General features: G+C 43.8%; 1 protein-coding gene across 1 annotated transcript in view; it reads right to left on the minus strand.

Moving 5' to 3' along the window:
* Window positions 1-6109, minus strand: part of nrg3b (neuregulin 3b) — a 201514-nt gene extending 195405 nt beyond the window's left edge. The window contains 2 exon segments of the mRNA XM_038736674.1: window positions 4125-4995; window positions 4997-6109. Of these exon segments, the coding sequence (XP_038592602.1) occupies window positions 4125-4995; window positions 4997-5029 (904 nt within the window). The 5' untranslated portion in view covers window positions 5030-6109.
* Window positions 6110-14818: the final 8709 nt, after the last annotated feature.

The following is a 14818-nucleotide window of genomic DNA, read 5'->3' on the forward strand; positions in this document are numbered from 1 at the left end:
TGTGCATGGAATTACAACCACACGTCGCATAGGAAGACTTCTTACAACCAAGAAGAGAGTGGAATGGGCCCTGAGCCAACACAGCGTCCCATGGTTTCCCAACAGGCATTCATTGTGCACTGCTCCATTCGCCTGTTATTTCCCCACTTCTGAGCCAATGGGGCTTGTATGTAGAGAGTGGAGTCAGATACATAATAGCCTCAGATAGAGAAAACCAGATGATAGATGCATAAGTATGGGCACACACACACGCTCTGTGCTTGACTTTGTGTTCAGAAGTGTGCCAGTTTCTCTGCGTCTGCCCATATGCTCATGAATGTGAGCTGAGCAGCTAACGTATAAAAGGAAGATAGAAAGCACAAAAGCAAAGCAAAAATAGATGGAGAAATACAATGACATAGAGAGCGAACACAATAACCACTGGGAAAGGGGGACAGTGAGGGTGGAAGAGGAGTGGAAAAAGAGACAAAAGAAGTAGGTAGAATATGCCATCATCCCCAACGGACAGAGCTCGTCTTTCTTCCAGGACACAGAGATTCATTTAAATTTTCACCAAACAGCAGGAGCAATAGCAATGAGTAGAGTGTGGTGGTGGGGGTGGGGGGGTCACTGCCTCCTATATAATGTTGAGATTATCTGAAACTCGACACCATACAGTATAATTGGATTAGAACACTACTTAAAATAAAATATGACATCACTTGACTAATGCACCTGAAGTCATGTTTTACAGAGCATTACATCATCAGCCGGGACGTTTTCTGTTTATGATTACACTTTAAATACGCTGTATTGCACAACTCTACATACTGTTACAGTAAGCTAGATGCAGCCACGCAGCATTCTGGAAACGCAGCAGTTAGCCCGTGTTTTGCCTTTACTGTGTTAAGTGTTGCCATGTAATATTGCACATGAATGCTATACACAGGGGTTATGTGAATAAATATGAATAACACAGGGGTTGTGAATAAAACTAGTATTTAACATTTAACACAAAGCATAACCTTGACTTGACAGAATAAGCAGTGACACTGGTAGGGGTTCACTCTTAACACTAACAATTACATTCGATTCATAGTTTATTGTTTATTCGAAAAATTCACGGATACTTTAAGTGAATACTGTCCTGCACAAATGAAAAAATAAGACCCGTACAAACAGGTGAATGCAACAAATTCAAGTGGTGAATTCAATCAGTAATGCTTTTCGTTAATATGTTGAAACCCATGCTTCTTCTGTGACATCAAATGTCTCTCCTCAAATGGCAAGTGCAAGTTAAAGTCTGCAGTTTATTTATCAAGAAACCAGCTGACTATACGAGGATTTCATCTGTGACATTTTGTCGGAGACAGCAAATCATTCATGCACAGATCCAGGCCATGAGAATAGACTGTACTTGAGTAAGAGCCTCAGCAATTTTATTACACGTAGGTACTATATATAAAACACTGCATTAGTGAAATGTGAACTGAAAAAGCCACATCCAGTCAGACCCTTGTATCGTTTTACCATGGATATTTAAAATAGTGAGTTACTTCCCACTTGCCATTCCCTACAAAATAGGTATTTGCTTCCACAAACGTTTAGTCTAATAAAAATAAAATCCCTTTCTGAATTTGGAATTGCTATAAGACTGATCAGCATCATTTATGGGTGGTCAGCAATAGCTGTAAGACTGCCATTACACCCTGGTGAGGTCTTTGGCTGTTCAAATGACATAATGCAGACAGGTGGAAAACCCCAGGATCTAACTACAAATATTATTGTTTATGCGGGAAGGTTTTCATCACAGACACTGACATGAATTATTACCCATGCTTAACAAAGAGCTAGAATAATTGTTGCTGCCATGGTGATGTCTTTGGCAAACAAGAAAAAGGCTGAGTGTTTACAGCCATCATTAGTTTTTCTATATTCTAGGTTCAAAGGATTGGAAGAAAGGTGATGGCTCTCATTTTTTTAGATTTGGTTTACATTAGGTAACATAGAGTTTACTAAAATATTGGCAAAAATCTGTCCCCATTGATTTGAAACTTAGCAGAGATGTGTTTTGGTGCCTGTAAAGTGCCATCTATTGCATGACAGATATTTGCTAAATAAAAGAATTAAGATTCCACAAGTGGGCCAAGATGTCAGCCCACTCTGCATGATGTCAACATGTAGGCTGGAGACTTATCGACATCAGCCTGCACTGAAAATTACTGGTATATGTGAAAGCTTTTATTAACTGAGGACAGCCTCACTAAGTAGGCTTCAGCTTTTGAAGTCTGTGCCCTTTTATAGCATACAGTACAAACAGATGCGTCCTGATGTTCACACAAGGGGGGCTGCCCGGTTTGGCAGCTTTCAGCTGTTCGGCAGCTCTTTGTCAAGTGACGTAACTGACTCTGGAGCAGCAGATTATGCTGCAGGAGGAGTCTGAGGACTGTCTATGGGAATTTCTATACTTTTGTGATGATTGGAATCCATAACTGGGTGAAATTAAGCTGACCACAGCCAATGCCCTCCCTCAGTTGGGTAGTCATTTTTTCATACGGTTTAAAAATATTTTGCCCTGTGGTACACAAGAAGAAAATAATGTCACTTGTTTACCGTTTGCCTGTGGTATCGATGCCATTGTCACATCCAGCTGATAAATGAGAGGATACTATGTATTCAACAGGAACTGCTGTCCAAACATGACCCATACCAGCAATGTGGAGAAATTAAGGTTTCAGTTTTCATATTACCGTTTTGTCATTCGCCTCTAGAGCACTTCACTGAAAAAAAACGAAGAGGAAGTGTTTCATAATTCACTCCCATGATAAATACAATAATGTTGATCACACTACTTGCTTGTCACTGGATCCGTTGCATTGGTACAACCACAGGAAGCTTAAGTGAAATACAGCTAAATATAGATGATCATGAGCCAAAAGTGAGTTTTAAAATCAAAGCTGTCAATTAAATCCCAGGTTCCAACGAAATTTGGTTAAAAAAAAAAAAATACTGCCTCGAGTTTGAGAACATTCTACATTGTCAGTACTCATGATTACGCTTGCATCCTGCCCCACCCACGTCTGAAAAAAAAACCCTGTGGTGTTAAAAACATGCCCCTTGTGGAATGAATAATCAGGAAGCCTTGCTTCTTTACACAATGCTAAATATGCAAAATTCACAGATCCCCTGCTTTATACCCTCAATCTCCCTCTAGCCTTTCCCTCACTTAGCCCACTCCATCTGCCATCTCTCTCTCCCATCTACTCACAGCTCCCACTCTCCATTCCCCTGCTTTGTTGTGAATTCTCTTCCTTCCTTTGCCATCCTCTTCAGATTTATGTTGTTTTTCAAAGTATTTCTCCTCCTTTTTCTCCATTTCCTGCCTCATCTATATCCACTTGTTCTTTGCAACCTCGCTTTCATCCGCACATTCATCTATTTACCCCTCTGAGCCTTCTCTGTCTCTGCAGTGTAAAAACAGTACCTGCGACACTCTGCTCCCAGTATCCTCTCATCTAAATGAGACGTGTGGCCTTGCTATATCTGATTCCTCTAGACAGGAGGTGAGAGCTAACCTTTCTCCCACTTCGAAACCTCAACAGCTCCTGTTATTTATTTTCATAACACAAATATGCTGGCCTTAGTCACAGAACACATCACAAAGCTCTAACATCCCAACTCCGGCAGACAAAACTAAATAAATACTTCTAGATGGAACCCTGCCTTTAACGGTACTTAAACCAGTGTGTGAAAAAAAACTCCACCGGAGGTAAGATTCATATCGGATTAATGCACAAGTGAAAGATAAAGACGAGAGGGGTGAAAATACTGAGAATATCCCCTGATATCTGTCTGTGCTAATGAATACGATTAATGTTAAGCTGCTGGAGTATCCACTATCCATGTGGATATAAAAGGAAATCATTTATATTCTCAGACCATGAGTCATATCAAAGCATATCAGACAAAAGAGTTTTTTTTGTTTTTTTTTTAACCATGGATACAGTTGTATGTGATGACATACCATTATTACTGTTAAAGGCCCAGAAAGAGCTCTTGTGAAACACTCATTTCAAGTTCCAACAGATAACCTCGCACAGCTACACTCACTCACACAACTCCAAAAACCCAAAAAGTGAACTTACGTGTTCGGAAGCGGTGATGTGGGCGCGTGGCTGGGCCCTTGCCTGGGCGCCCGTGATTCCAGCGTGACGTGGGCTTGACTGGGGCTGCCGGCTGGGAGGTGGTCGGCTGCACCTTGGCAGTGGTCTTCACACTAGCTGTTGTTGTGGATGCTGTAGTGGTGATGGTAGCAGAAGTCTGTCCTGGCTTTGAGTTGGCGGCTCCGTTACGTCCATTAGTGCTGCTTCCTTTTCTAACGGTGCTGCGAGGGGTGACCTCCTTACCACTGGGCGGGGTGAGTCGGGTGGCGCGAGTGGTGGAGGTGGTAACCACAGTCCCACTAATGCGGGTGCCAACCCGGTTGTGAAGGTGTGGGGCTCGGTTGCCATGCCCATTGGCTGTGCTGCCATTGGCTGAGTGGTTTGCTGGGGGCCCTGATCGAGTTCTTGGCGCTGGGGCGGTACCATCCGCAGCTAGTGGCGTGGTAGTCGACACCATTGCTGTGGTAGAGGCCGCTGAAGTAATGGCGGTGGAAATGTCAGGCCCCTTGGGCATGGCACTGGGTTTGGAGAGAAATATTGGGTCCTGTCCAATGCTACCTTTGGGATCCACAAGATCAGTGGGGACATAGTCTTGGACAGATCCCACCACAATCCATTTCAGCAGCATGAGACTGAGTCCCAGTCCCACAAAGCCCATTACCAGGGGCACGGCACACAGCCAGGTCTGTTGGCGAGGCCACACAGCACAGGGGCCACAGCGGAGAGGGCCCGGGGCTCTAGGAGATGCCTGTTCAGCCCCTGGCTCCTCCAGCGTCATGGCTGCTAGAGTGCTTGCACCTGAGCGCTCACTCATCCTGCTGCCGGAGGTTTTTCGTCTCTTAGGTTGTACAGAAGGTCAAACAGGTGGCCAAATGATACAAGGGCATATACGAGGAAAGGGATGTGGTGCAGAAGAAATGCTGGGCATCTTAAATAAGTACCCACATGCCTAGCCTATATGCAACATAAAACATGAAATGATGCACAAGAACCCACAAGCATAAGCAGACACAAATCACTCACAGTCACCAATTAAAAGCTGGCAGAGCACTCAAATGCATGCACCAGCAATATAATCTACACTCCCTCTGGCGGACAACAAACCAAACACACACATAGACACACATATTATGCACAGGAATATACAGTCTACCACACACACAAGAACACAGGTTATGGACAGGTGAAAGAGCGAAGCAAGGGGGCGCCTCACTGTAGTTCAGAGCTAACGAAGCGATGATAAATCCCAGGATGCTTCACTCCTTTGTTAAAAAAAGCCGACGTAAAAAAAAAAGAACAGAAAAGGATATCGATCCGCTTCAGATCGGAGCTGTAAATCCATGTCCGTGTGTGCGTGCGTAGATCAACAACCCAGGCTACGGCAGCACCCTTCTTTACTCTCAAGTGGCTGATTATCGGCCGCATAAGGTCCTTAAAATACAAACCGCCGATTGTTCCTTTATTCTCTTAGGTTTCATTTGAGTTAATTTTACCTTTCATACATATTAAAGAGCTTCCTTTTCTCTTGCAGGTGTCTTTCTCGGCTACTTCAAGTTTGCCTCTTGATAGCCCTCAGTTCCCCATGCCCGGCCACCCTTTTTTTGGTCTCTCCAGCTGCCGGTAATCCAGTAAAGAGAGAGAGCCGGCGAAAGCCACCGAAACTGAAACGAGGCAGGGCACAGGGGATCTGATGTGATCTGCCAATGAGATGGGGCGGTGTTGGTGGTGTCCGGGTTAGCGGGCTAAATCCAAGTGATCCGGGTCCAGTTCCTACGCCGACCGCCTCACTCTGATTTTCCCGGAGTGACAGCCGTTTGTCTCCAGAGCTGTCGGTCTGCAGTCCGTCACTGTGATGATAGATCCGGTGTTTGTGATGGAAGAAGGTGGGGGGAGAGAGAAGCATCTACGATTCGTTTACCTTCGCTGCATTCCCACAGTGGTGCAAGCAGCAGAAAGGGAGATGGAGAGAAGAGTGAGAATGGAGGGAGGGACGGGGTGGGGGGGGGGGGGTCTGCTGGTCTGAAAAAATGATGCGGCGGCTGTTCTTGGAGGCTGCAGACTAGGGTGAGACAGAGAGGGAGAGAGAGGATGGAGGGCGGGGAGGGGGAGGAGGGGGTTGCTTGCTCAATCCGCGGTGAGTGATGTGGGTTTCACGGCTCCTAACCCATCCGGCACTCTCCTCCGGTTCACCGCCGTCCTCAATACTCCAAAGTGACGACTAGTGACTGCCCCATGTCTCCCTCCAGACTCCACGGGTGTAGGTGTGCGCTGACTCCCTTATCAGCAAACAACAAAAAGAAAGAAAGAAAGAAAGAAAGGAAAGATTGTGGTGGCTAGAAAGAGGTAAGTAGAGGGACAACAAGAGAGAGAGATTAGATGCGTGTTGGCTAAGCTCTGCAGCAGATGCAGATAGGAAGCAGAGGGAGGAGGCGGCAGCAACAGCAGCGCACGCCACGCACACAAACACACGCGCGCGCGCACACACACATAAACACTGCGTGGAAAGGAGAGGCGCTACCATAGACACACCCCAGGGAGCGGTGAGAGGGAGGGAGGGAGGGGATGAGAGGAGGAGAAGGGAGGCGCCACCCGATGTCTTCCACCAGCGGCACACAAGAGCAAACAAACCAAACACCTGGCTCATAATTTATGGGCCAGTTAGAGCACTACTTCAACTTGATACTTCCGTGGGCAGTAGATGAATCCGTTGTTTTACATTTAACAAGGGACAGTCGTGCTTTAGGCACACAGACAACCAGGTTTTATGGGCAGTAGGACTTATTTATATCAGAATATGAGGTACAGTGTAAGCAAAGCTCCCTTAATTAGACACTTATTATCGGTTATTATTTACTTTAATCACAAGTTTGCAAAAGGTGTTACAATTCAATGTCACTAACAGTGCCTCTATATATGCATGCAATATTCCTTTGAGCAAGCAGCAATAAATGCAGTAGTTTAACTTGTAACATCAATTTCCTACTTGCAGTCACTTTTTGTACACACATTGTCATCATGGGAGACACAGATAAATGCTGTTACTAAAGCTTGACAGTGTGATTAATTTCCGTTAAAATTCCATTCATCAGAAAAGTTGATAATTTTGAACAAGTTAAAGGGCTGATCAGACATTTATATGTCTCTAGATCTGATAAGTGTATGCAATTTCCTCAAAGTAGTACTGAATGCAGCCTCTTTTGTTGTATGTAATAAGACCCACATAGAGGAATACTCTTTGGTTTCTCATTCATTGTTTCTTCAACATAAGTGGCATTCCACTATTTAAGGTTGCCATCTCCTTTAGAGGAGGTAAAAAGGAAAAAGCAGGTAGGAGAAAGTAAAATAAGGGAAATGACTGCTGCTTTTTTCATGTGACTTATATAAGCCTCTGCAATAAACAGTTCAAGATCCAAAACCTTGCAATCACTCCTACAAAATACCAAACAACATCATTCATTACTGTCTAAACTGCTTATGGCTCATGGCAAAACATTAGATCCATTTCAAACTCTTCAGATTCCCCAAATGACTTCAGAATTATGCCATTTTGAATGCTTTGTTTTCACAATAACAATTTGCATTACCCTGAGGTTGGTTTCTCAATTGGTTTTCATAAATAAAAGAAAATGACTGACAGAGTTGCAGCACTGTGACATCTCCATGCTTATTCATATTTCTGTATAGATCACATCTTTCATTAGTGGCTTGCTAATGCGTACAATGAGTCTGACTCCATTGTTTACTGTTTTAGGAGTAGAGGTAATGTCCCGCTCTGAAGACGCCTTTGAACTTGACAGGCTGTCGACAGCCGTTTCCTCCCAGGAATTCACTGTGCTCTTTTTACCCCTCACAAGCATTTGAAGATTCTCAAGAAAAAAGAAATCTGAGGACTTCCAGCAGAGGAATTTACTCAAATCACTGAAATAACGGTTTCAATTGTGTAACACTTTGTTTTTTGAATAAGGAGTTAGGATGGAAAGTTTCTATGAGATTTGCTCTAGAGTATAAATGCTTCAAAAATGAGCTGAAATTACAATGCAAATTTTCACATTTGGTACAGGGAAACATTTTAGCACATTGTCTACCATCTACCAACATAAATCTCATCAAGTCAGTCTTATAATCAAAGTATATACCACTGACAGAATACTTACATACTGTAAATAGTATAACTTGTAATTAATTCCTAATGTAGATGTTAAATAGTGATTTTCTTGGGGCTTTGTGAGTGTTTCTGGTGGGACAGGTGATATAGCTATTGATCATACTCTACTATAATGTCATGTTTAACTAATAAGTTGGTGTGATTGCAATCCTCTTAATACTACGGTCTATGACTGGGTCAGGTGCCCACAATGCCTCATATTCTTGAGCAGGGAGTTGGGGATTCACTTCTGCTGTCTGGAGGGCGCCATTAAGGTCACTGCACTTGATGAATGTCCATTGGTGTCAGTTCAGGTCACCACTTGTTGGTCCTTGAGGGTTGTCACCAGAAGACAATATCATTTCATCTATTCCATTTCCCGAGGCATCTCCTGGTCCAGGGATATTTATTGACTTTTGGGTAGCTGCAGAAGTGTTCATTGAAACAGTTAGAGCATGTCCAGAAAGCCTCCCATGGTCTGGTTTCCACAGCTGTCAGGAACCAGTGTTCCTCCAGAGCACGAAGAAGTGCATGAGGTCTTTAGGAAGTAATGTTCAACTTCTCGCTCTCTGTGCCCCCACTGTCATCACATCTTCTCCCTAAAGATAGCCGAAAGTATATACCCAAAAAGCTGTTGGCATGTAATTCTTTTGCTCACCTATCTCACTTTGTAGGCATAATTGATGGCGACGTCCATCACTGTATTGATTATTGCCCCCTGCATAATATTTAAAAGCGATGTCTTTTCCCACTGCTGGTGTCTGCATTTGAGCATCTCCAGGGAGCCACTTTTTACCAAGACAGATCAGCACACCTCCCCTGGATGAGTAACCTTGTGCAAATTCAGGGAGAGACACATCACTCCTGTTGACACTGTGAATACTCCTTTTCTCCAGCATGGCAAATGCCAAGGTTTGTATTTGTGTTCATGGCCATCATCTGGGCATATTCCCAGAACAAACATGAGCATGTTGAGCATCGGTCCAGTGCTGAACAGATCTTTGGACAACAACTCTCCCTCAAGCCAAAGTGGTTGAAAGAATGTTATACTGCTGTCTATACTGGCTGTGATGCATCCTCATGGCTTTCTGACTGTGTGTGGAGCCAGAAGAGGTGAATGCAGTCTTGGAATGGCCTCATTCCAACTCTGTAAAATAGGATTAGTGCTCAAGGGGGTTCACCAGTGGTTCAGTGGAAACCTCAGTGCTATTGCTGCTTCCACTGAGATCCCTACCTGTCGCTGCTGAACTCTAGAAGCAGACCAGGCCTTCACAAAGGACAAATGGAGCTTTACTCAGGCTTAGGGAATGATAAATTGGTCCCACATTGCTGTGGACTTCCAGGGTGCGAACTACGGGGGAGCCAGGGGGAGCTTAGCTCCCCTAAAAAAGACATCAGTTCCCCTAAAAGCATGATTTGTGACATTTTGGGGGGTCTCTAAAATATTGACAGCATGCTTTATTGCCAACAATTTCTATATATTTCTCTATCATCATGGAACCATGCATAAATTCAGGAGAATCAGTCTTCATCCAGCCTGTCAATCACTGACCGTCCTGCATTCACTATTCACACACATTCATTCACTGAGCCTAAGTGCTCGAACAGAAACCAACATTCACACTCATTCATACACTGTGTGCCCTTTTTACTATGTGAGATATATATTTTGAGTTAAAACTTTGAAAACCATTAAAATACAGAAATATTTAAAAGTTAATTAATCATAACAGATAAGAATGTTTTGCATTGCACTTGATGAAGTTATATATGTTTATGTTTATTGTTATGGGTGTATAACAGGCTGTTGATTTTTGTTCTAGTAATTGTGTACTGTGACTTTAAGAGAGGCGTGCTCAGTTTTAGGCTGTTAACTGTTGAACCAGATAGAGAGAAAGAGACTAGCTGTGGGGTCACACAGTTTTTATACTGTGTCCTGAGTTGTAACTGACATTATCCAGCAGAGAAAATTTGTGGACATGTGTAAAATGTGAATAAAATCTGTGTATTATACCAATTTACATCTGACGTCAAGTGGATAATTAGAGAACTGCATCGGTTGGGACACGTGTGTGCCATGACGATCAGCTAGGCTGCATTTTGTGGTATAAAACCCTGCTCTGCCTGGTCTACGCCATTGGATTGGAAAGAAACTTGGAGCCTTTGGACTTTGGAATACCTTTATAGGAGCTAACGTAAGTATATTACAGACCCTCTACCCTAAGTGCCACTAACAAGTGGAAAGGGATAATCCTGAACATCAAGGAGTTATGGAGGATGATAAAGAGTCAGCCACAGTGAAAAAACGGTAAGTGAAACCTACAGCCAATAGCTTCAAGGAAAGTTAAACTGGGTCAGCTTACAGTGAAAAAGAATGAGATGCTTCATTTGATGACGGCAGTTTGGAGGTGGTCAAGACCAAGTTGGTTGTTGGCTCATGAGCAATGATCAGCAGTCTTGGTTTGAACCAAAGGCAAAGTTATTCAGGGATTTCATTGAACAAGTTGATACATGGCTGAGAGATGTCCATAGACGTATGCAGGAAGCAAGGAAAGTCAATGAAAATGTTCTCCCTTCAGACAGCGTATCAGTTGCAGCATCTAGGACATCCAAAATGTCTAATGTAAGTTCTGGTAATTCCTTAGCATCATCTGCTTCGTCTGCACACTTTAAAGCAGAATTGGAAAAGGCTGTGCTTATGACACAAGCAGCAACACTGTAGCAAAGACAGGTTTTGGGGGAGCAAAAATCTAAGCTTAGGGCTGAATGGGAAGAGCTTGAGATTCTGACTGCTTTAGCTGCTACATATGCTAAACTGAACGTGGTGCAGAAGTTTATAGGACATAAACTATAGGATCTCTGTAGCATACGTGAACAAGGCTTTAAGTTGGTCTACAAACAAGGTCGTACGACGGTGAAGCTCTCAATGCACTTGCCCTCTTCCCCACCAGCTGTAGAAATGCAAAGATAGACTCGGAACATATGGAGTAGTTGGATAATGTGGCCAACATGCTCACCATTGTTAATAAAATTCCGCATTTGAATGAAAAGTGAAGGATCGTTGCCTTTGATATTTTATCGAAACAAAAATTTAAAGACCTTGTGAAGTTTGTCAACACACAGGCTAAGGTTGCTCTACACCCATTGTATGGGGAGATAAAGGACGGCAGCAAGGCGCAAGCTAAGTCTCCAGTAAATCTAATGTCAGACAGACGAGTGCTAAGATGATTTTCACAACTGCGACATCAGTGAACAACCAAACCGTTGTCAGTGCAGAGCTAAAGCCAAGCAAGAAGAGTCCTAGTTCTGTCAGAGCTTGCACCAAGCCCTGTCTCTTTTTTCAGGATGAACACAGCATGAACACAGCAAAGACAAGATTAAACCTAAGGAAGAATCACCAGAGGATGGTGAGCAGCAGTCTGTGATTAGTGGTTTATGATACATGTATTTGATTGCAGTGCTTCTTATCAGGGAGCCACACTGAACTCCTTCACACTTCTTCAGGGGCCCGACCTTACCGTACCTTGACTGGGGTCATAACAAGAGTTTGCCAAGAACCTGTGGCTGCTATGGCTGATGTGGAAGTAATGTTTCACCAGGTGAAGGTCCCACCAGAAGATGTTGACCTGCTTCAGTTTCTATGGTGGCCCAACAGAGACATCAACAAGGCTCTGGTGGAGTACAGGATGATTGTTCACCTCTTTGGTGTTACCTTATCACCGAGCTGTGCAAGCTATGCCCTCAGACGATGTGCTGAAGACAAAAGGGACCTGTTTGATGCCGCAGTACTCAACATGGTATTGCACAACTTCTATGTTGATGATTTCCTTAAGTCAGTCAGCTCAGATGAAGAGGCTGTGTTGCTTTGCCACAATTTGAAGGCTATCTGTCAAAGAGGGGGATTCACTTTAACAAAGTGGATTAGTAACAGTCGAGTGGTGCTGGCAGCCATACCTGAGAAGGAAAAGGTGAAAGAAGTAAAAGACCTGCTTGAATCTGGATCAAGATGCACTCCCCTGGAGAACGCATTGGGAGTACAATGGTGTGTCAAGTCTGACCACTTTAAGTTCAGACTTGTCATACAAGACAAACCTCCCACCAGAAGAAACATCCTCTCCATGGTGAGTTCCATTTACAATCCATTGGGAATCTTGGCACCAGTGGTTCTCACAGCAAAAAAGATCTTGAAAACTCTGCAGGCTTAGGCTCAGCTGGGATGACATGGTTCCAAATCATCTTGCACAGCGGTGGTTTGATTGGTTGAAGGATCTGCAGCTGCTCAGTAAATTTGGAGTTGACCGCTGTTTCAAGCCAGCACATTTTGGAGAACACACGTTTGCTCAGTTGCTTCACTTCTGTGATGCTAGTGAAGAGGGATATGGCACAGTGACCTACTTAATCCAGCAGAATAACAGCAATCAAGTCCATTGTGCCTTTGTCATGTGAAAGGCAAGAGTTGCCCCCCTCAAACATACCACCATCCCACCATTGGAATTAACAGCGGCAACTATTGCAGGATGCATGGACAGGATGTTGAGGAGAATACTGGAGCTTCAGCTTGTGGACTCAGTGTTCAAATACATTAACAATGAGATGACAAGTTCCACACATTCGTAGCCAATAGAGTATCTGAGATTCTGAAAATATCCACAGTATCTCAATGGAGGCATGTCACCACACACTTAAATACTGCTGACCACGCATCAAGAGGACAGAAGGTGGACTCCTTTGTGCAAAACAAGGCCTGGATCTCTGGACCAGACTTTCTCACCAGTTCAGCTGACAGCTGGTGAGATGGATGCAATGCAGCAACTGATAGGGCACTACTCTTCATGGACACGTCTCAAGAAAGCAGTGGCATGGATCCTTAAGGTAAAGGACACATTGCTGTGCATGGCTAAAAAGAGAAGGGAGTAGAGTGCAGGTATTGCACTGTCTGATGCTGACGAGAATCAACAAAGACAACAGCTTCACAAGATGATGGCGAGCTACAAAAAACGCCTCAGCAAAAGAACTCTCACAGTGGATGATCAGAAAGAAGCCGAGCTGGAGATTATACGCCACTGCCAGAGGACGAAATTCCAAGAGGAAATCAATGCTCTAACAAAGGATGAGCCTGTCAAACGGAGCACCCATGTGTGTAAGCTTAACCCGGTTCTTCAAGATGGAATCAGCCATGCCAGAAGAATCCAAACACCCATCCAAACCGAGATCCACAAGGAAGTAGGTCATAGTGGGCGCAACCATGTTCTATCCAAGTTGCGTCTAAAATACTGCATCCCCAGAGCCAGTGCAACAATCAGAAGAGTCCTGTCCAAGTGCCATGCATGTCGGCGACTACAGGGTGTCGCTGGACGACAACAGATGGCAGACCTACCACTGAACAGAATCTTACCAGATGAACCACCCTTCATTAGAACTAGAGTGGACTATTTCAGTCCATTCAGAGTCAATCGTAGAAGAACTACTGTGAAGAGATATCATTTCATCTTCACCTGCTTAGCCATTCAAGCTGTCCACTCAGAGGTAGCAGCATGCCTGGGCACAGACTCCTTCATTAACGCTGTTCGCTGATTCATCACAATAGGAGGTCAGGTTATTGAGCTGCATTCTTACAATGGGATCTATTTTGTTGGAGCAGAGCAAGAGCTAAAGAAAGCTATCTGAGAGTGGAACACCAAACCAAGATAGAGGAGACTTTGCTTCAATAAGGCATTAAGTGGATGTTCAACCCCTCAACTGCCTCGCACCATGGAGGAGTATGGAATTGTTTAATTAGGTCCATCAGAAAAATTCTCAATGACACCATAAGGACTCAGAGTCTGGATGAGGAAAACCTTCAGACATTTCTTTGTGAAACTGAGGCCATCATTAACAGTCGACCCATTACAACACCCTCCCGTGACCGACTTGGAGACGCTCACTCCAAATCACCTCCTTGTATTGAGGACTAAACCATCTCTACTTCCAGGACTTTTCCAGTAAGATGAGCTATACGCACACCGAAGATGGAGGCAGGTCCAGTATATGGCGGATCTCTTTTGAAAACAGTGGATGAGAGAGTATTTGCCAGAGCTTCAACTACGCCAGAAGTGGTCTCAGATGTCACGAAACTTTGTGCCTAGGGACATTGATTTGCTTGTTGACAAAACTGCACCGAGAAATTCATGGGTCATGGGCAAGGTTATCTAGACTGTACCAGATGAACACAGACTTGTCCCTTCGGGTTCGTGTGAAGACCATAAACAGTGAACTAGATAGACCCCTCACAAAGGTCTGTCTTTTTCTAGAATCAATATGAGGCAGTGGTAAAGACTGTCTCCTATAGTATGTCAAGTATTAATGACCTCTGACATAAAAAAAAGAACCCCGACCTTGAACCAGAAGACCAGGGTTTGTGTCCCGTGTGAAACAAAAAGTCAACATTAAGTATTTGTATTTAGGCAAGTTATGTAAATTGACGTAAGTGATGTACGTAGTTATTTTAACCCAAACCATGATCTTTTCCTAACCTTAACTTTAAGTAGTTTTG

This window comes from Micropterus salmoides, unplaced genomic scaffold, assembly GCF_014851395.1.
Source record: "Micropterus salmoides isolate LMB-PRFRI ecotype aquatic unplaced genomic scaffold, ASM1485139v1 Ms_hic_scaffold_21, whole genome shotgun sequence".
Lineage (NCBI taxonomy): Eukaryota > Metazoa > Chordata > Actinopteri > Centrarchiformes > Centrarchidae > Micropterus > Micropterus salmoides.